We start from the raw sequence: 21,128 nt of genomic DNA, 5'->3' as shown, positions 1-21,128 counted from the left end.
CATAAAACCTTTAATGGAAAGGAACTTTAATACAGAAATGGGGAAGGATAAAGTTTCCAGATCAAGTACCCCAGGTTACCCATGCCTTCGTGTGTAAATGCCCAGCCAAATAGGGCTGGCCCCGAGCGGGGTCACGGAGGCCTGAAAGGCTGCCACAAGTCTAAATAAAGCGCCTTCTGGTGGGGAACCACAGGAAAGGGATCTGGATTCAGAACCCATTTAGGAGGTGACCAGACAACGTCTTTGGCATGATCTACGATTCCTGGGATGATACAAATGAAAAATGAGCCCCAACATAGACTTGCAAGACATAGCCTGTGTGAGAAGAAGACCTTAGGGAAACAGCTCAAGGAATGTGAGAACAGAATGAGAAGTCTGGTGACTGCAGAGGCCAACGCTGGAGCTGGCAAAAAGAAGAAGTCAAGATTCTGCAGAGACTTTATCTGTGATGATTGTGCAGATTTTTCACGGGTGGATTCATAAAAACTTGTATGAGCCTGGCCGTTTGAAACAAATGTAACATCAAAATGAAATGATATTAGTGTATCAAAACATACTATTTTAATTCTTAGTCGCCAGGTTATCTTGAGGAAAAAAATAATAAAAAATAGGGTGTTCAGTCTAGCACGTGGACAGGCTCGGCAAACCGTAACCACTCTCTCTATCCCCTCCCCAAACCCCTGCACCCAGCCCCTTCATACTTTAGGTTCCAGTTCCCCAAATCAGACACCTGGATCCTCACAGGGGTGCGGTATCTCATCTCTGGCCCTGTATCTTCCCCTTCTGTCATTACTCAAGTGTCTCAGGTTATCACCTCCTCAGGGAAGCCTTCTCTGATTGCACCCTCTCCCTCCCTCCTCACACCCTGACCCTGTTGGGTCCTCAGGTCCTCCCGCTGTGGACTGCAGGTTGTGCTCACTCCTCCAAAGCCAACCAGAGTCCCCTGAACCTCCCTTTCCTGGAGTCCTGGCCTGGGCAACAAGGGGATCTCCCCAACAGGAGGGGGTTTTATTGGTTCTTGGCAGGTTTTGCTTTCTACCCACACAGACATCCAGAAGTTTGTTTCCCTGAAATGTCGTGTCTCCCCACCCCCACAGGGAAAGCCTGAGGAGTTTACCCTCAGCTGTGAGGTCATCCTCCTGCCAGGGGCAGCTCTGGAGGGAGGTGCTGCTTTCCTCAGGAAGATGCGGGGCTTCTCCATGAACCCATGGTGCATGGCATACAGACCTGGAGGGAATTGTATGGAGGGGAATTGTATGGAGGGGAATTGCCCCCCTTGAAGCTCACAGTCCAGCAGGGAGTTCAGCCACTTATCAAAGATGGGGAACACAGGTAGGAAAATTGGGCACAGTGATAGCCCCTCAGCTCTGAAAGCTCAGGTGGGGGGAAAGAGCCAGCCCCCACTAGGCTCACCGGTGGCTGCAGGGCCTGGATATAAGGCTTTTGAGCAGACAGCCCGGGAGAGGCACCTCCAGAAGAGTGGAGAGAGGCACAAAGGCGGGGGCAGCAGGCAGGGAGCTGCCAGGGGAAGGGACCTGGAGTTGAAGCCCAAAACTGTGTGTTGTGTACAGGGAGGTCTACCAGGGACTAGGCAGGCACAGGCAAGGACAAAAGGAGCCTGGTGCCCAGGGCCGTTCCTTATGTGGGAGGCGGGGATTTTGGTTTTATCCCCACAGGACTCTCCAGGTCATGAGATTCATTTTTTAGGATGACGCAGTCAAAGGTCCCTTTTCTGGGGTCTCTGGGGTTTGGCCTGGAGCACTGGTGCAGAAGCCCAGTCAGGCTCCCAGGGCATTGCAGGCCTCCACGCCCATTTCCTTCCCTTCTACATGTGGAGAACCGGCGCCCGGGGTGTAAAAGGAGAAGCTAACAGCAGCCCCGATTCCATGCTCAAAATAAGTCCCCATCCTGCCTCATTAATGTTTGGGGACCAGCTCTTACACACCACACCCACCTTTTGTGGCAAACCTCTCCAACTGTAAAGAGGAGCAGAGTCCTGCTCCTCTCCAGGTGCTTGGAGACCCTCAGCAGGAAGAGGATCTGGGGTGATTCATGAGGATCACGAGGGCTCGCATCAGCCTCCAGGAACCTCTTCCTGGACCACACCCTCATTTCTCTCCAACACATTGTAAATATTACATTTATTTGAAGCTTTCAAATCTCTGTAAGAAGCACAACAGCAGGGCTCTCCTTCATGCTGCCCTGAGTCCCAGCCTGTCAGACATGCAAGACAGAGCTGGGCGCTGGTAGATGAGTCAAAACGTCTTCAGAAGCCAGGCCAGGGGCAGGCCCCCTCCTCCCACCCCGCCCCCACTAGCCTGGGCCTGCACTGCAATCAGGAAGGCAGGCTGGGCTGGTCCCCAGATTCCTCCCACAGCAGGCCTCTTCTTGGTGGCTGCCTCCCCTCTCCCACCCCCAGCCTCTCTGATCATCCCCTCTGGAGCTTGGCCTACACGCTCCGCTCTCTTGCACTGGGGTCAAACCAGCTGCTGTCAGGCTGTGTGTGGGCCCTGTTTCTCCAGTCCAGTGCCAGAAGAGCAGGGCAGGGCTGGCTGTCCTGTCACTGCACTGTGTACCCAGCTCAGGGCTGGGCACTGGGCAGAGGACTGACATGGGCAGACTAGCCCAGACCACCATTGCTGGTGAGAAGGGCAGGGCAATGTGACACAGCCTCTCCCGGCCTCAGGCGTCTCCCAGTCTCCATTCACTGGCTCCTGGCCGGGCCTGACACTTCTCAGGCCTCAATAATCCGAGGTAGAGCACCTCCTTTCCAAGATGCCCCTGTGGCTCCATGCCTGGCGCAGGGCTGGGCTTTGGACTATCAGCCAAGCGTCTACTTCAGGGCTCTGAGGACTGCCTCCAGCTTCATGGCCACGGCCAGGTCGCCCTTCACCTTCAGCCGCCCGCTCATGTAGGCCCCCAGGGGCCGCAGCTGCCTGCACAACAGTGCCTGCAGGTCCACCTCGGTCATCTCCACCACCACGTCAGGGATGTTGTCAGGTACCCCGCGGCCCACCCTCCCTTGTCCTGTGAGGGGAAAGGAAACAACATTAGTGGGGGGCAGCTATGGGGCAGAGGAAAGGGGGGCTCATTAGCGTGTGTCTTGGGAGGAGTGGCGGAGTTAATCCTAATACTCTGGATTCAAATTCCAGGGACTATTAGGACCACACAGAGACTCAGTTTCCTGGCCGGAGAAACAGGGGTTGCTGATAATCCCTCGATCATTGGCTTGTGGTGAGAAGCAGGCAAGAAAAGGCACAAAGTGCTGAGCAGCGGCTGCAGGCAGCAACATGCATGGGGCCCTTGGTGTGGGGGCCGGGCTATCTGTGCTGCCCCGCTGACTGCAGGGAGACCGAGGCCTGGATAATTCTGTCTTTAAATGGTGTCCAGGCCCCTGACCACTAGCGGTTCACCCCTGACTATTGGTAGATACAGTGGATGGTCTAAAAAAGAACCATGAGCGGGGTGGGGGTTCAAGGAAAATGGGTGGGCAGGGAGGGCAGGGCGAGCGGCTGCACCTGTAGTGAGGTCCAGGAAGTAGATGCTCTGGGCGCCACTGGACAGGATGACATTGAACTGGTAACAGGCGCCGACTTGGCTGACCAGGGCCTCAGACAGGAAGGGCTGCAGGGCACTCAGCAGCCCCTCAGCCAAAGGCTGCTTCAGGCTGGGCGCAGTACCCACGTGAGGGCTGGGCAGCTCATCTTCGTTCACCATCTCCAAGGTGTCAGCTGGGAGTGGCCAACAGGGTTGGGGAGGAAGGCAGAAGAGGTGAATGTGCAGCCCATGTCAGGATCACCGTGGTCTCCTGGGGCAGTTCCCTCTGAGATTTGCTCAGGCCTCTGTTCAACTTTCCCCTCTACGAAGAATTTTCAGCCTTAACCACCCCCCAGACATCTTTTCTAAGCTACTGCAGCCTTGAATGTAAAGCTCTTCCCTTTACTACTGCTTCCTGCCATTGCAGCTCCCAAAGGCCCCACTCGCTCACAGATACCTGGACTCTTCTTACTGGCTTAGTTCTGGCCAGTTTTAGAGTCAGGTGGCCTGGTCAGCTGTACAGGGTATGCACTGCACAAAGGTGCTGGGTTAAGGATGCAAATAGCAAAGCTCGGCCTGTGCTAGACACCAAGCTGAGTGCGCCAGTGAGTTCCCCACCTTCTTCCCCTGAAGTCCTCACCTGACCCCGGAGGCGGGGGGCCTCCTGCTACCGAGGACATGCCTCCTCCCAGGAAGTGAAGGGCCAGCTGCTGGAGAGTGCTGTCCAGGCTGGGTGCAGCTGGGCTATCCTGGGGGGGCTGCAGCACAGCCTCCACTGCCAGCTCCACACGGTCCACCTCCAGGCCCCAGGCCCTAGTCACATCATTGATTTCCAACTGGAAGACAGGGTATGGAGAAAAGGAATTCATTCAACAAACCTTTCTGAAACACTACCTTGGGCAGGCTAGCATGGCCGTGTGGACATGGTGGTGCAGGGCACCAGGCTAGGACACAGGTGGAGGGCAATCACAACCCAGCTATGGGCAGGTGCAAGCCGAAGGCCTGCCCCATCTGCAGGTCCAGGCAGGGCCTGAGACACAGAGGGCGAGTGATGCCAGGAGGAGGAGCAGTTATCCAGGGCCCTTCCAGGTAGTGGGAAAAGAGAGTGCTAAAGCTCAGACACAAAAACCTGGCCCATTCGGGGAACTGTGATAATGGCAGTTCTAGTTAGCAGGATCCTCAAGTGTGGATTGGGGGAATGGGGAGCCCCAGGGAATGTAGCAGGCAGGGGACAGGGCTGACTTGCTTGTTAGAGACAGCCTCTTGGCCGCTATGTGGACGCTGGATTGGAGAGGGCTGAGGGGGGTCGTGGACTTTGTTTCAAATCAAAGGCAGGAATGACGAGACCTGGTGTGAGGTAGAGGGGCAGCTGTGAAGCCGACACACGGAGGGAAGGGCACGACCACTGTGTCAGCTGCCTGTGTGTGAGGTGTCAGAGGAGTGTGGTGTCTTGGTGTGGGCTCCCAGGTGATCGTGAGGGCCGGCGTTCACCTGTGGACACGGAGAGACAGATTTGGGGAGACAGGTGGGGAGGGACGATCACTTTCATTAAAGCCTTAAGCTTGCGGTGTCTAGGAGCCAGTCCGCTTCCCAGTAGGCAACTGGATGAAGGGGTCAGGGTACAGGAAAGGGGCTGGGGCACAGTGTAATGAGAAATCAACATCCAGGGAAGCTAAAAGCCCCGGATGGAATAGCTCTCCAGGGAGGTCGTGGATGAGGAGCGCCTATTAATGGGCACCTGCAAACCAAAGGGCACGAGGACAAGGAGTAACTAGGAGTGACCGGGATGGGAGGAGGACAAGCAGGCGTGAGGAACAACAGAAGCCGAGGGAAGCAGAGGATCAGAGAGCGGGCGGCTGGGTCTGCAGAGTCCCGGGTTGCTGCCACGCAGAGGAAGGCAAGGCCGGGAAGTGCCGCTGCACTATTAAGAGGGAGGTCACAGTGAAGCCTCAGGAAACTGGGGTGGCCTGCAAAAGGACAGGAGGAAAGAAGGAAGGGGAGCGTGTGTGAGGGCTGGGGGAGAGGAGGCCTGGGCAGAAAGGAGAATGAATGGATGGAGGGCTCAGCTGGGTCCTGAGCCCAGAGCACGCCGAGTGCACCCAGAGAGAGCGGGTGCTTCCGGTGAGGCGGGGAAAACAGCGCAGATGTGAATGAGTTTGAAGGAGGCTGGAAGAGTTTTTGTCCTAGTTTTCTCTCCTGAGGGTGAAAAAGCAAGCCCTGCTCCCGCTGCAGAGATGGGGTGGGGTGGGGTGGGGGCTCGATGCGGCAGGGAAGGCTGAAGCTGCTGGCCTGGGCGGCTCAGCGGCTCAGGGGAGTCCGGGCGTGGGAGTGTGCTGCGCCTCCAGGCGTGAAGTGCAATGAAATGTGAGGATGGACAATGTGTGCCTGACCCAGGGCTTAAGGGAAGTGGGCTGGACTTCCCGGGGTTTCGCTGTGACATGCCACAGACCCTGCTCCCCTGGGCAGGGGGCCTGACCGACAGGAGCATCTGCTGGGGGCCTGACGTCCCCCAAACTGCCTCTCTCAGGCTGTTGCACGCAGCAATGCGCAAGGCTGCCATCGGTTTTCTTCTCCTGACGAGAAATTAAAACAGAACGTGCACTCATGAAGACAAAGCGTTCCCAGCTCGTTACTGAGTCATGTGAGAATGGGCCCTCGACTGCGGGCTGGGGGCGGCTCCGGCCTAGCTGTGGCCTTGCCTGTGGCTCTTGGGGCAAGACACATCATTTCTGAGTCAGGCTTTCCTTCCTCCAAAATACAACAGCAGCACAGTAGCTGCGGCAAGTGTGAGGCTGAGCTCCACCGGCACCGGCATAATGACTGAAAACTAGAAAATGCTACACGCACACTTAGGGGCACCAACAGTGTTCTCCTGGCAGCTTCACGCAGTTGGTGAATGCACCTCCTGAAGGGACTGGACTACCACGACGAGCCTTTCCCCACTGCCCCGTCTGTCCCCCGACTCCAGTTCCCCGGGGGGAAAGCAGAGCCCAAGGGGGCAAGGGCTTGCGGGAAGCTTCTGCCATGTTCCCCTATGAGGACAGGGGAGGGAGAACAGGTGAGTGAGGCTGTCTCCACTTCCCACCTCGTCACAGAGGGATCTGAGCTAAGTTCCAGTGCAGACACCTGCTCCCATATGGGAAGAGGCAGGAAAAGGTTCAAATGTCCTCCTGTCCCTCTGTTCTGCTCAGAATAAACCACCCCAAATCACAAAATGCACACGGCTGCCCCATGAGGTATGAGATGCCCCAGGTAACCGGGTCAGAGGGACCCCACTCCTTCTACCTACCTGCTGCCCTGAGAGTGCAAGAGCAAGAGACCCAGTATTGCTCAGCAGTCCCAGGTAGGGAGCCCAACTTTCTGCCAGGTCACTCCTCATGTTCAAGCCAGCCCTTTTACTTCTCAGAGAGGCTTGCCTGAATCACTATGGCCCACACCCTTCTTCCATTCCTCAAGTCGAACCCCACCCAGACCCACTGGCTCTTCAAAAACGGTGACAGTCTTGGGTGAGGCCCAGAGTGATGTGATGCTTTGCTAAAAGTGCCCTGGCAGGGAGAGCCAGGCTCAGGTGCCAGTCACCAAACTCTACTCCGTGAGGAGCGACCTACCAGGAGCTGGTCACTGATCTTGAGCTTCTCCATCTGGATCTCCCGCAGAGGCCTCTTGAGCAGGGCCTTGGTCATGGCGTTCTGGGCCGTCATGCGAGTCGCTGTGTTCAGGTCCTTCACGGTCATCACAGACAGTACTGGGTCCCAAATGCGGAACTGGACATCAGCCCCCACGGACAGCACAGCCCCATCCTTAGAAGCCAACTGTTGGGGGAAAAGAATGAAAGGAGATACTCAAGGGACTGGGGCTAAGGGGAGGGCAGGCCTACTGACCCCCCAACCTGGAAGCTAACGCCTCATGGGCAAAATGGGGTTCCAAAGTGAACAGGATCAGGTATATAAAGCAAAGACGTTCTCCCAGCCTCCATCCTCGACTTTCTGGCCTCCTCTCCATCACCCCTCTCTCATTCCCTGCCCCCAGATGGCTACTCGCAGGCCATGGTACCCACAATATACTCTGCACAAGCCCCCACGCCCTCTCTCCAGGGGAGCTGAGAAGCCCCTCACCTTGCAGGGAGGGACGTTGAAGGCTCGTGTCCTCAGATCCACCCTCTGGAAGGAGTCAATGAAGGGCAGGAGCAGAACCATGCCAGGCCCCTGTGGGGTACGGATCCGGCCCAGTCGAAACACGATCATCCGTTCATAAGTGGGAACAATCTGTTCACGATGGTGAGAGAAAGGGTTGAAATGTTAAGTCTGGGCTGGTGATGTCATCTGCCCAGGTCCCTGTCACACCTCCCTCCCTCTCACCCTTGGCTCTGCTTTTAGCTGAGTAAACCCAGGCTCAGGGAGGCTCAGTGGCTTCATCAAAAAATCACACAGGACCAAAGTGAAACAGGTGAGATTAAATGCAGTCCTGATCGCCTCCAAAGGCCACGTCTCAACTCTCACGCTGTACGAACCTGATCCTCTCAGACACTTTTTGTCTGTGTGATCTCAAGCTAGACATGACTCAAACCAGGAAGCTGTCTGCTCTTGGGTTAGTTAGGGCAAGAGGGAGGAGGGAGCGGCACGCAGGGAGCTCACAGCAACCCTGAGGAAGGGCTTTGCCAACTTCAGATCTCCGAAGTCCTCAAAGAAGTAAATAAGTTGAAGCTGAAATGAAGGCCCAGAGAGGCAAAGGAACTGCCCCAGGTCACACAGTTTTTGTTTCAAAGGCAGTTCTAAGAGTAGGACTGAACATGTTCTATGGACTTCTTTCCAGACCACACCAAACCCAAAGGCTTGGGACCGCCAGGAATGGCACCGAAATTGACGGTTGCCTAGGGCCGCACAGAAGGAAGGCCTGCCTAGTGTCCAAAGTCATTGCATTTTTAGGTGGGCTACTCAAGGACAGCTCACCTGTCTCCTATCCACACCACCGCTTGTTGAAAATGATTTGGCAAAGAGGTCTGTGTATACCTTAAATCCTGGGTCTAGACCCTAGGACTTGGGAACTTGGGAAGGCTTGTTTCTACCGCTCACTGGACAAATCTGAGCCTCAGTTTCCTTATCTGAAAGATGGAATTGAATAATCCTTGCCTGGTCCATTTCAAAGAGGTGTGAAAATATAATATTGAGGGGAAGGGAGCAGAGGACAGAGAATTCATACATCAATACTAAAGCTCTTAGTGTGACCCAACCACCCTCGGGACTGACCCAGCCAGCCTTACCTTCAGAGCAAACCAGCCAGAAATGGGGAAGGTGATCATCAGCAGCAAGAATCCCAGAAAACTGATGAGGCCATGGCAGAGGCAGGAAGGCCAGCTTTGAGGTGCATCTGGGGAAAAGGGAGCAGAAGCAGTCAAGGAATGCCAACCAAATCTGGCAGGACAGCCACATGCAGGTGAACTTGGTCAAGTATACTTTTTGCCCACTTGCCCCTTCAGTGGTTCTCTCCTTCTTGGGGTTCTCAGTTTACCTCCCTGCCTAATATTCCCCTATCTTTGGGCAGGTGCTATTTGAAGCACTGTTCCCTCTTCCCAAACACCAAAACTAATCTGTGTGAAGTCCCACCCTCACCAGGCTCTTTTTCAAGCAACAGCCACTGGGTCTGAGAAGCTGATCCATGCGATGCTCTGCTCACTGAGGCATGCAGGAGTCAAACCCTTTGTCTGGTTTATAGTGCCTACTCATACCTGGCACAGAGCCAGGAGCACCTGGGCATCTGTCAACACCAGCTGGATTGAACTGAATGCCACTGGCATAACACATGCCTACTCTACCATCAGCCATGTGCTTTCAAGCAGTCTTTTGGAGATAATGCTTTAGCTCAGAGACAAAGTGTTAATGGCTTGTCAACAGGAGCTATAGATGAGGATTAAGATGTCTTTTCCGAGCTCACAATTTTCACCCCATTTTAATGCCCTAAGAACCATCAAAAGCAAGTTGTACTTAAGCCAGCATCACGTGGGGAGGGGGAGAATGAGCAAGGGGCGGTTTATCTGAGCCAGAAGTCAAGGTCTCTGGAGAACCAGGAGCCAAGGATGGAAGTGGAGCTCCAGAATCTGTGATGAGGACACCCTCTACTCGGATCCCTCCTCCCCACCCTGCACAGGAAGCAAGACAGGACCCTCTGCTCCTTACTCCCAGGAACCCCATAAGCCCTCTGGGCTCTCCAAACCCCAGAATTAACTAAGTCTCCCTTCATGCAGTCTCTGCCCCATGCCTCTGAAGGAAAGAGACCCTTGGATAGGGGCAGCTTTCTTTAGGAGAGGGTTCAGGGAAGAAGCAATTTCTCCAGGATTTGGTTGTCAGGCTGAGGAAGGCTGAATCCTGTGTATCTTGCTATGGGCCGGAGGGAACTACACAAGGCTTTGCAGCAAGACAAGGCCTGAGCAGAAACAACAGGCAGCATGGCCTTTTTGTGCCTGTGCATCTTCAGGAAACAGGGAGATGGTCAAGTTCAGGGCGTCCCGAGGTGCCCCCTGGAGTCCTAAGCGTACAGGTGACATATTAACCCAAGACCACGGCTTCTTTTTACGCAAAACGGGGGCGTAAAACCAAGGCCCAGGCCTAACGGGCTGCTAAGAACCGAGAAGGAATGTGGGGGGGGGGCGAGGCTTCCTGCAAGAAAACTCCGGGGCACCAGCTCCGCAGCCCCTGCACCCAGCAGCGGCCCAGGCCACTCTTCGGATCGCGTCCCCTGGGCACGGGCACCGCCACGGCTGGGCCGACCGACTCCTCGGAGGCGGCGGGTTCGGGCCTGCGGGGCCAGCTTCCCCCCGGGGCCCGCCGCGCAGGGGGCCACTCACCGGCCCCGGTCCCCACGCCGCCCGCTCCGGGGACAGGCAGCCCTTGTGCGAGCCCAGGAAGCCGAAGCTCGACTGCTGGAAGCGATCGAAATCCCCCAAGGGCAGCGCGCGGTACCCCGACCTGCCGAGCATGGTCCTGCGCGGGGAGGACGCCCCGAGCCCAGCGCCCCGAGCCCAGCGCCGCCCGGCCAGCGACCCCGGCTGCCCCGCCCCCGCCGCGGCCGCTTCCGGTGTCCCCGGCGCCGCGGGCGTCGGTCCTGCGTCAGGAGGGCCCCGCCCCCGCCGCCGGCCCCGCCCCGCCGCCACAGCGCCCCCTGCGCCCGGAGGACCGCGTAGCCCGCGCCGGGGATGGGGGTGGGCTGCGCGCTCGGCTTAGGGGGCGCGCTAGAGTCCTGGCTTGTGCTTCCCGCTCGCCGCTGGGCCTGAGCGTAGGAGCAGAGGGGACGTTGGGCTCTGTGAAGGGTTCTTCAGGAGCAAGTTTTCTCCAGCACCAAGAAGATGCTGCCAGTCCGCTCAGCACTCCCTCCCAAAATCCCATATTGGGGGTCTCCCTGGTGGCGCAGGTCGTTGAGCACCGCACTGTGAAGCTGTCCGCAGCCTCTGCAGTGCGGGTTTGAGCCCCAGCTGGGGAGATAGATACCCACGTGGCGCGGCAGACCGCTCCTGTCTCTCCGGCTGCTCCCCTCTGCAGTGTATTTCAGCCAATAAATAAATCTTAAAAAAAAATCCCAATATTGGGATGGCTGGTGGGGAGGTCCTTATCTAGAATTAGGGTTTCTCCAGGGCATGGTCAGCAAATTATTACTTTTTGTGTCCCCACTGGGCCTGGCGCAGAGTGGGTGTCAGTATTTATGTGTGGCGCCTGAGGGCCTGAACAATGGCGTAAAAAGAGAGAAATGACATGTACAGGCCTCAGGAGCACAGCAGAGTTAAGGATGGTCCTGTCCTGGGGCAGGCCCTCCAGAGCACCACAGAGGAGATGCTTGGTCCTGCAGATCGGAAAACAGCACACTCCTTGGTCCAGGTGCCAGAGGTAACCTGCCTTTTCATGGCTTGAGAAAATCTGAATATAAATGGTGAATTTATTCTGAGAAGTATTAACTTCCAACAGAGAGCAGGCTGTCTTCCAAAGGAGCAAAGAAGCCAGCCCTGTGCCTCAATCCTCAGCCATATCCCAATTCTAGGTCCCTTCTGCAGGTGCCTGCTCACGGGTGGTGGTCTTTCGCTATTCCAGATTTAATGGATTTATTCTAAAACCCTGTGAGCACTGAGCAGGCTGGAGGGTAGGGCAGGCTCCCACAGCCTCACATCCACAGACTTTCCAGCTGTCACACAAGGCATGAGCCTCTTCCTCTTGTCTCCACTGTATCCAGCGAGTGTCTGCATTCCACAGCCCCAGTCCTTGATGAGGCCACCCATCCCTATGTTGTCAGAATGTCTGTCCCAACAAGCACAAGAAATCACACTGTTCCTTAAGGGATCCCCTGTCTTGTGCACAGAACTGCTCCATCTTGATGTTGTTTTGGTGACTGGGGTCCTTGGGTTACCTCAGAGAAAAGTTTCACCAGAATTCCTCTTTCAGGGGCACAAGGTGAGTTTACCCAGGAGATGACAGTGTTTGCACAGACACAGGCAAACGAAGTTTACAGTTTAAAAGGACAGGTTTGTTAGGAAAAGGAAAAAGAAAAAGCATAGTACAGGTGGGCAGGAGAGCTGTCTTTTGCCAGTGCAGAAATTGTTCTTCTTTGGGGGAGGGGTTCATTCTTTTGTATTATTTTTTAAAGATTTATTTATTTTTATACAAGAATTGGGGTACAGGCAAGAGATGCAGGGGATGAGAGGATTCACCAGAGACAGTGGGGAGCAGAACAGGCAGACTGACTGAAATACACTGCTGAGGGGAGCAACAGGGAGACAGGAGAGGTCTGCTGCGCCATGTGGGTTTCTCCGTGGCCGGTTGGGGATTGAACTCGTGCTGCAGTGGCTGTGGATTGCTTCATAGGTAGCATCTTAACCCCTGTGCCACCAGGGAGGCCCTTGTGGAATTGTTATCTGTTGTGAATCAGTCACCTTTAGGGTGTGATTGGGTTAGTTTGTAAGAGCCAGTGATTCTCCAAGGGCCCCAGTCTCCACATCCCCATCTCTGGTCCCTGCCTGAGGGGTTTTCATTGCTGTAGCTGGTTTAACAACCATGTTCAATCATTTCTACGCCCACCTCCAGTTCTGGCCTTGTGATGCTTCCATCCCTAGCTTCACTCCTCCTAGCCTCCTTGGCATCTCAGTTAGGATTTCTCCCCAACTCAGGCCTTGGCAAACATTGCTCATGCGTCCTCTCTTAAACCTGAAAAAAAACGAAACTAGTTCCTCCACAGATTCCCGTTCAAACCCTCACGCCTTTACACGTGCCCTCCTCAGTCTTAGAGACAAACCCTGAACCCCGTGAGTCCCCACCCCCTCACCCCTTCCTTCATGTCCCCCTGGTGTAACAGGGTGGTCCCCAGGAAAGGGGGAGGTTCCCTGCCCCTCCCAAGGGAGGGTGGAGCTGAGCAGGAAGAGGAGAAGCTGCAGAAGAGACTGAGGAAGGAAGCAGGATGGAGCCAGGAGACCTGGAGGAGGCGCATGGAGCCTAGAGACACGTGAAGAAACTGCGCTTGTCTTTTGGTCGTGGACTGGGTGACACAGATGTGGGTGAGACCCGTGGGGAGGTGACCATGGCAGCTTTTATCTTGATGTTGATTTTGCTCTTTTCCTTCTGGGCTTGCCCGGTTGTTTGTGACCCTTTTCTGTGGGTCCCCACTGGAAGATGCTTCAGACTTGTGGCAGGCTTTGGGGCCTTGCTCTGGGCCAATCCCATTTGGATGGACTTTTACCCACGAGGGGACGGGTAACTTTGGGTGCTTCATTTAGAAACTAGACTCTTTGCCTTACCTGTATTGTTTCCTAGTTTTATTAAAGTTCCTTCCCATTAAAGTCTCCTATGTTTTGTGTTGATGCGGCGGATGGCAGAACCCATGTAGAATAGGCAGGTTTGCGGGGGTTTGGGCTGCCCCTCTCCCTGCCCTATAACACTGGGGCCTGTCCTTCCCGGTCAGCCCAACACAGCATGAAAATCTCAGTTCCCCTACACCCATGAACGTCAACCTCCAGGCTCGCCTCCCCCCACCGCGCCCTCCAGCCCCTGGGGGCAAACCTGACTGAGCTAACTCAGGGCCAGGGCAGGCCTCCCCGGTGCACGCAGGCTGTGCCCCAAGGCCAGCAGCGCACCTCACCCCATGTCCCCGCTCCCCTTTCTGGGAGAGCGTCTCCAAGACCCACCGAGGGCCTCCCCGCCCCAGAGCCGCCCCGCCCCTCCCTAGCTGGCCCCCCGACAGGCCCCCGGCTCGGCCCCCCGACACGCCCCGGCTCCCCCAGCCCGCCTCGCTTCCTCCGGGCGGGGCCCGCGCAGGCGCCGCCCCTGCGGGCGGCCTCCATGGGCAGCGCGGGGCCGTGCGACACTCGCTGAGCTGCGGCTTCTGCTCGCGCCTCTGGACGCAGAGCTGAGAATCGAAACCGCCGGGTCCAGGCACATGGAGCCCGCGCCCGCCCGCTCGCCCGCGCCCCAGCGCGGCCCCCCCGCGCCCCGCGCGCCCCCCGCGCCCGCCCCGGAGCCCCTCTCCGAAGACCAGCGCGCCGGCCCCGGCCACGGCCCCCCGGAGGTACTCGGGGCTGGGGTGACGGGCTGGAGCTTTTTTGTTGTTTTTGCTGTGGTGGGGGAGAGGAGGAAGGGGCTGGGGCGTCTGCCCAGGGACCCCAAAGAGTGACATGAAGGGGAAAGAGTGGACTTGGGGGTCCTGGCACTCCTGATTGGGGTAGGAGTAGGGGGGAGTAAACCAGGGGCGCTGGGGGAGCCTGTCTAGACGGCACTTCTCCGTACAGGGGGTGCACAAAATCCGCGGAGGGGCGGTGGCACCCAAGACCGGATTCTCCCCGCCCACCCCGGTGGACTGGCCTCATGGTCCCTGGGGAAGGATCCCCGATTAGGGAGAACGGAGGGAGGACCCCGCTTGTGCACCCTGAAGCTAGGGGCTTGTCTCAGGTACCTGAAAAACAGAACCCAAGTTCCCAGGCCAGAAGTGGGGGACCTGAAAAACAGAACCCAAGTTCCCAGGCCAGAAGTGGGGAGCTGGCGGGGCGAGGGGTGTCTTGGCTACAGCGTCACAACTTCTGTGCTTTCTCCTGGAGGAAGCCTCCCAGCCATTTCTCTTGCAACACTACCCGAAGCCCCCGACCTCAGGGGCTCTCAGGGTGGGAGCTTGCCTTAGTCTCCTGGACAGGCACCCCAGCACCCGCCCTCAAGGGAACGACTCAGATCAGGGCCCTGTGTTCTTCCAGCCCCTTTTACTCTCCCCTTCGTGAAAAAAGAAATAGCACCGGGCGGCAGTAACTTTTATTATTTGCATTATTATCACTAGGAATAATATTCTGAACAGTACTAGTTAACATTTATGAACGCGTCTCAGGCATCAGGTATTGCATTAATTACTTTTCTGCTGTAAAATATACATAGCATAAAATCTACCAAGTTCACCATTTCTGAGTGGTGTTGTGTAAATTCACAATGTTGTGAAACCACAACACATCCATAGTCAGACCTTTTTCAGCATGGCAAACAGAAACTCTGTACCCTTTAAGCAATAAAACATTCCCTGCTCCCAGCCCCTGGTAACTTTTACTTTCTATTTCTGTGAATTTGCCTAGATGTTCTCCGGAAGTGGGGATAAGGATCCAAATAAGGGATCAGGAAAAAAACTAATTATGGTAGAGTAAAAATCAAAATCAACAGGCAACTATAAATCAGAGACACACTACAGGGGGGAGAGTGAGTAGGATGAAAACACGGGTGGAGAGAGCACAAGGGGCCATGGTGAGAGTTGAGGGGTGCATGGGGGGGTGGGAATTTCAGGGGGACTATAAATGAAAAATGATGTAAAAATATATAAAATAAGTAAAAATAAATAAATTTTAAAAAGTGGGAATATACAGTATTTGTTCTTTTATGCCTGGCTTCTCTCACGTAGCCTGATGTCTTCAAGGTTCAGCCATGTTGTAGGCTGTGTCAGAGTTTCCTTCTTTTTAAAGGCTATTCCATCCTATGTTTATGCCCCATATTGTTTATCCATTCATCTGTTAAAGACAGTTGGCTTGTGTCCATCTTTGGCAGTTGAGAAAAATGCTGCTGTCAACATGGGTGTACAAATATCCTTGTGGGTCCTTGCTTTGGGGCTATATATCTAGGAGTGGAATTGCTGGATGATATGGTAGTTTCACCTTTTGAGAAAGCACCAAACTATATTAAATATTTTATAGGAGCTTGGTACTTAATATATATCTTTTCTAAATGGAATTCTTTGAAGCCAGGGAAGTCTCCTGTATTCAGGGTCTGGTACTGTGTCTGAGGAGAAGGAGATATTTATTAAATTGTGGAGAGAGCAGAAAGGTCTGAGTAAATGAGGGGTTAGGATACTGATAAACCTGGGGTTTGCAATTACTGTGATTGACTGGAACGGAGTATGAAGCCCATGGCCACCTGCAGACATGGTGGTCAGTGTCTGGTCTGGCGGGGGGCACCTGGGCCTTCGGACCTCAACTCCCTCTCTGGTTTCCCCAGCCAGCCACTGAGGATGAGTTCCAGTTCCTGAACTGCCAGGGCTGCCAGACAGAAGCCAAGTGCCCCAAGCTGCTGCCTTGTCTGCACACGCTGTGCTCAGGGTGCCTGGAGGAGCAGAGTGTGCAGTGCCCCATCTGCCAAGCCCCGAGACCGCCAGGTGCCAACACAAGGGCCTTGGATAACGTCTTCTTCGAGAGTCTGCAGCGGTACCTGTCCATGTACCGCCAGGTCGTGGGCCAGGAGGCCTTTTGCACCCGCTGCAAAGAGGCGGCTGACTTCTGGTGCTTTGAGTGCGAGCAGTTTATATGTACCAAGTGTTCTGCGTACCACCAGTGGTACGCAAAGCATGAGATCCGGCCCCTGGCAGAACTCCGCAGCCAGTCGGTGCGTGAGTTCCTGGATGACTTGCGCAAGACCAGCAATATCTTCTGCTTCAACACCAACCACCGCCCCCCTATTCTGACTAGGTGAGCGGGTGACCCATCCTGGGTAACACGGGGTGTTACATCCAAGAGCCAGGTGGAGGGTTGGGGAAGCAGCAGAGGCACAGTTCTGAGAAGGGGGACCAGGGGAGTCTTGCACCTGGAAATGTGGTCCATAGACAAGAGGCTTCTGTAGCCATGCCCATAGCTTATGCAATCCCACGCAAGTGCAAGGCCAGCTTCCAGTTCTCCCCCGTGATGCATTCTGCCACAAGGATCATCTTTGCGCCCTTATCCAGCAGTTTCTTTAGGATAAACTTTTAGAAATGTCTTTGTTGGGTTGAAGGGTTATGAAAATTTCACATGTTGATCCATGTTCCCAAACTGCCCTTTAGAAAGTCGCAAGGGAATTTTCCTTTAGCAATGCCACGGAAGTTTAAATTCTAGAAGAGGTGTAGGAAGTTTCTGCCTTTTGAAAAAAGTCAAAATCCCAGATAATACTGTGCTGTCTGGGAGTGTGTATGGGAAAAGAAAATCAGATCCAGTTGTAATTATTAGAGAGTACAAGGTTTCAATTCAGATTTTTGGTAGATGATACATTTGTATGGTTAAAAAATTACACACAAAATTTATACAAGGGGAAAGTAAAGTCTCTTTTCCCTGGGTCCCCATCCTTACCACCCTGCCCCATTCACCCAGATCCACCATTTCTCCCTCCCCACATCCAGAGAACCCTTGTAACCAGTTTTACATGTTGCCAGATTTTTTTGGTGACTAAATAGATAAATAGGAATAGATGATCTTAGAAGACCGCCCTTTTAGTCAAGCAGGTAGCACACCTATGTGAATTTTTGACACCCTCTCCCCCTCCCCCATGACCCCACCCCACCTCTCTCCTCCCTTCCCTGCTAGCCACTCTCTCCTTCCCAACCTCCATTGGTAGTCTCAGCTGGTTCTGGAGGATCTGCCTGCCAAGTGAAGGTATTCTTTAATGCTTGGGGACACACAGCTTTGTTCCTGCTGAGGTAAGAGTGACAGTCTCCTGTTTGGATATCCCCCTTGCACTCACTGAATGTGCTTCCCTCAGATTCCTTGACTATGAATATTATCGTTGAATTTGGATTTCTTTGCTTACTGTTTAGGTTGAAGTTCAATGACTTTGAAGTGTTTATTGAGCATTGCATTTCTCTATTTATTAATTGCATATTTAAGTCCTTTGCCTGTTTTCACTCCCTCATTTGTTTAAGTCTGTTCTAGTGTAAATGTTTTCATTGGATTTAATATGGGGCATTTTGTTTTTAGTTTTAGTTTAAGGTAGTGAAATATCTCAGTTTCTTTTTTTATGGTGTCTGGCTTTGATCATCCCAGGAAAGAGTTTTCCTTTGCCAATGTTAAACATTTCTTATGGTCTGTTTTCACAATTTCTTTGCTTTGTTTTTGTAATTAAATCTTTAATTCATATGGAATTTATTTTTGTGCATGGTATAAGGTTGGAATCCTGTCATTGCTTTTTTTCCTCCAAATGGAAAGCCAGTTGTCTTAACTTTTATTGAATAGTCCCTCTTGCCTTGATCTGAAATGCCCTTTTTCTCAAGCACTAAATACCCATGTAGTCTTGGGTGTATTTGTGAATGTCTGTTGCCCTGGTGATCTGACTATTCCTCTGCTAATCTTTACTACTGTGAGGAATTTATATATCATAGGGCAAATTTCCATTCTTCTTCAAAACAATTTTTGCTCTTAAAACTTATAGTTTCAGGGCCTCCCCGGTGGCGCAGCGGTTGAGCGCTGGGTTGTGAAGCTCCCCGCAGCCTCTGCGGCGCCGGTTCGATCCCCAGCTGCTCCCCTGCCTCCGGAGGAGGGTCCCACATGGCGCGCAGACCTCTCCTGCCGCCCGCTGCTACCCTCAGCAGTGTACTTCGGTCCTTCTGCCTGCTCTGCTCCCTGCTCTGGCGCTGGTGAATTCTCTCACCCTCCCGCGCTTCTGACTGTACCCAGTGCATGTATAAACAAATAAACAAATAAATAAATAAATAAAATACGTGCCTCTAAAAACAAAACAAAACAAACAAACAAACAAACAAACAAACAAAAAACTTATAGTTTCAGAACATACAGTTTCATTGAAATTGAGTTAAATCTGGAGAGAACTATCCTCTGGTCATGTCATTTAGGTTTTATAGCTTTATTCACGTATGTCTTGAACTTTTAAATCATAGTTAACTTATGACTTATAATAATTTTATAAGTTCATGGACTAATACTATAAGTACATGGAATATTTTTCTATTACAACTACTAACTGGTTATCATTAGCATTCACTAATGCCCTTAATTTCTGCAAACTTTATATCTAGCCATCTTATTGATATCTATTATTCTTATAAGCTTTTCAGTTAATTCTTTTGGTTTTTCTAGATAAGCTGTCGTGTCATCTGCAAAAAATAAAAACGTCTTCTTTCCAGCATTTATACGTATTTCATCTGCAGTTTTATTTGGACAGAACTGTGTTAGTAGTGGTTAGAGAAGGCAACCCTATCTTGTTCTTTTTCATAAAAAAGTTTCTTATGTTTCATTGGTTACTGTGATGTTTATTATTGAATTGCTGAGGTAACTTTTAAATCACATTAAGAAAGTTGCCTCCCAATTCTGATTTACTGTGAGGTTTGTTGCTGTTATTTTATTTTTAATTAGAATGTGTGTTCTTTTGGACTCTTAAGGTTTCCTTTTGGCAAGCCATTTTTTAATTCCCAGAAGGAAAACCCTCTTTTGGTGAAGATATGATATAATATTAATTCATAGCTAGATTCCCTATAATAGTTATTAAGCGAGTATATATATTTATAAATGTGATACGTTTTTGTGAATATGTGATTTCTTTACCAAGTTTTCTTATCCAGTTATAGTAATCTCAACACATTTTAAGTTTTCCTATTTTGAACATGATAATATGTAAAAATTGCTTAGCATAATGCTGGGCTCAGATTAAGAACTCAGGTGGGTGATACAGGAGAGGTATGCGGCGCCATGTGGGTTAGCTCCCTGGCTGGGGATCGAACTCATGACACAGTGGCTGACAATAGCTTGGTAGTGCTAAGACTTTAACCCCTGTTCCACCAGAGAGGCCCCTTGTAGAAGTTTCTTTAAAAACTATCAGATTGGGGCCTCCCTAGTGGCACAGGGGTTAAGCACAGCACTATGAAGCTATGCACAGCCTCTGCAGCACGAATTTGAGTTCGATTCCGGTGCTCCAGGAGCTACCCACATGGCGCAGCAGACATTCTATGTCTCTCCTGCTGCTTCCCTCAGCAGTGTATTTAAGTCAGTCCTCCTGTTCTGCTCCCCGCTCTGTCTATGGTGAATCCTCTCACCCCCCCCCACACCTCTGGCCTATATTCTAGTTTGTGTATGCATAAATAAATAAATCTTTAAAAAAAACCAAACCAAACCAAACCAAATAACAAAACTATTAGACTGGTGATTTTTTTGAAGAGGAGATTTTTTTTTTTTTAAAGAGGGAAGCAGAATTCAATTTATTGACATTGTCAATCTACCAGCAAGACAGGTTTTTTTTTTTTTTTTTTTGACTTGAGATCGTTTCCAGTCCGCCATAACGTGCACCCACACATCTTCACCTCAAAAATGGAGCATCACAAGCTTTAGTCAGGGTACATTACTCCTTTTTCACTTTCACAATTTTTACATTGCTGCCAGAAGTCTTCTCAGCGCTGGCTTTGAACTCTGACTTCAGAGCATCTCTCACTGCTTTTGCACAGATCTGGGAGTGTCGGATGTAGCTGAGCCCAGCCTGTTGCCAGTAGGCCACCATGCTGTCGCGGGAGTCGGCGCATCAGGGCGAGTCCTGAAGAGGAGATTATTTCTCCAGGGTATCAGTCAGGGTATCAGTTAATCTTAACCAGATATTCTGGGAAATTTTCCAGTTATACTTTATTTTTTTAAGATTTATTTATTTATGCATACAAGAGCTGGGGTACAGGCCAAAGGTGTGGGGGTGTGTGTGAGAGGATTTACCAGAGAGAGAACAGGGAACAGAACTGGCAGATCTACTGAAATACACTGCTGAGGAGAGCAGCGGGAGAAGCAGAAGAGGTCTGCTGCACCATGTGGGTAGCTCCCTGGCCGGCTGGTGATCGAACTCAACTCGTGCTGCAGAAGCTGCGGACAGCTTCGCAGTGCTGTGCTTAACTCCTTGCACCACCAGGGAGATCTTCCAGTTATACTTTATAATTAAAAGTTTTCCTCTATACCTGTTATTATATTCCCATTCTCATCTCTAATTGTTGTATATTTGTGGTTATTTTTGTGAATTGTTTGAAAGTATTACCTTTGACCTTTCCTTATATTGATTACTGATATTAATGTTTTCCTTTTTTCTAATTAATCATTTTGTTTTTATGTTATCATTCTCCTACTCTGTCATTATTCATTATCTAACTTATTTTTTTTAAGATTTATTTATTTATGTATACCAAAGCTGGGGTACAGGCCAGAGGTGCAGGAATGGGGATGAGAGGATTCACCAGAGACAGAGTGGGGAGCAGAACAGGTAGATTAACCGAAGTACACTGCTGAGGGGAGCAGCGGGCGAGACAGGAGAGGTCTGCTACTCTAGGTGGGTCACCTCTTCGGCCTAGGATGGAACTGGTGCTGCAGTGGCTTG

The 21,128-nt window shown here is 52.3% G+C and overlaps 3 protein-coding genes across 5 annotated transcripts in view; 1 reads left to right on the top strand and 2 right to left on the bottom strand.

The window, feature by feature from the left end:
* Positions 1 to 1,910: 1,910 nt before the first annotated feature.
* Positions 1,911 to 10,550, bottom strand: STOML1 (stomatin like 1). The gene is given in 8 exon segments (XM_037502137.2): positions 1,911 to 3,027; positions 3,519 to 3,731; positions 4,178 to 4,373; positions 7,146 to 7,349; positions 7,653 to 7,802; positions 8,798 to 8,904; positions 10,379 to 10,402; positions 10,405 to 10,550. Coding segments are annotated over 8 exon segments (1,194 nt in total). The 5' UTR covers positions 10,511 to 10,550; the 3' UTR covers positions 1,911 to 2,833.
* A 3,394-nt stretch (positions 10,551 to 13,944) lies between these two features.
* PML (PML nuclear body scaffold) overlaps positions 13,945 to 21,128 on the top strand; it is a 58,111-nt gene continuing 50,927 nt past the window's right edge. For all 3 annotated transcript variants that reach the window (XM_037502132.2, XM_037502135.1, XM_037502134.2), the window contains exons 1-2: positions 13,945 to 14,073; positions 16,026 to 16,492. In XM_037502132.2, the coding sequence (XP_037358029.1) occupies positions 13,945 to 14,073; positions 16,026 to 16,492 (596 nt within the window). The remainder of the gene's footprint in view (positions 14,074 to 16,025; positions 16,493 to 21,128) is intronic.
* Positions 20,093 to 20,276, bottom strand: LOC119238432 (ATP synthase subunit epsilon, mitochondrial-like). Its single transcript, XM_037502136.2, has one exon. It carries the CDS (start codon positions 20,274 to 20,276, stop codon positions 20,121 to 20,123), a length of 156 nt encoding a protein of 51 aa, XP_037358033.1. The 3' UTR covers positions 20,093 to 20,120.

The sequence above is a fragment of the Talpa occidentalis genome, unplaced genomic scaffold, assembly GCF_014898055.3.
Source record: "Talpa occidentalis isolate TD23 unplaced genomic scaffold, MPIMG_talOcc4v2.1 talOcc4.11, whole genome shotgun sequence".
Classification (NCBI taxonomy): Eukaryota; Metazoa; Chordata; class Mammalia; order Eulipotyphla; family Talpidae; genus Talpa; species Talpa occidentalis.
The sequence above is the reverse complement of the archived record's forward strand: the minus strand, read 5'-3'. Positions and strand labels throughout refer to the sequence as shown.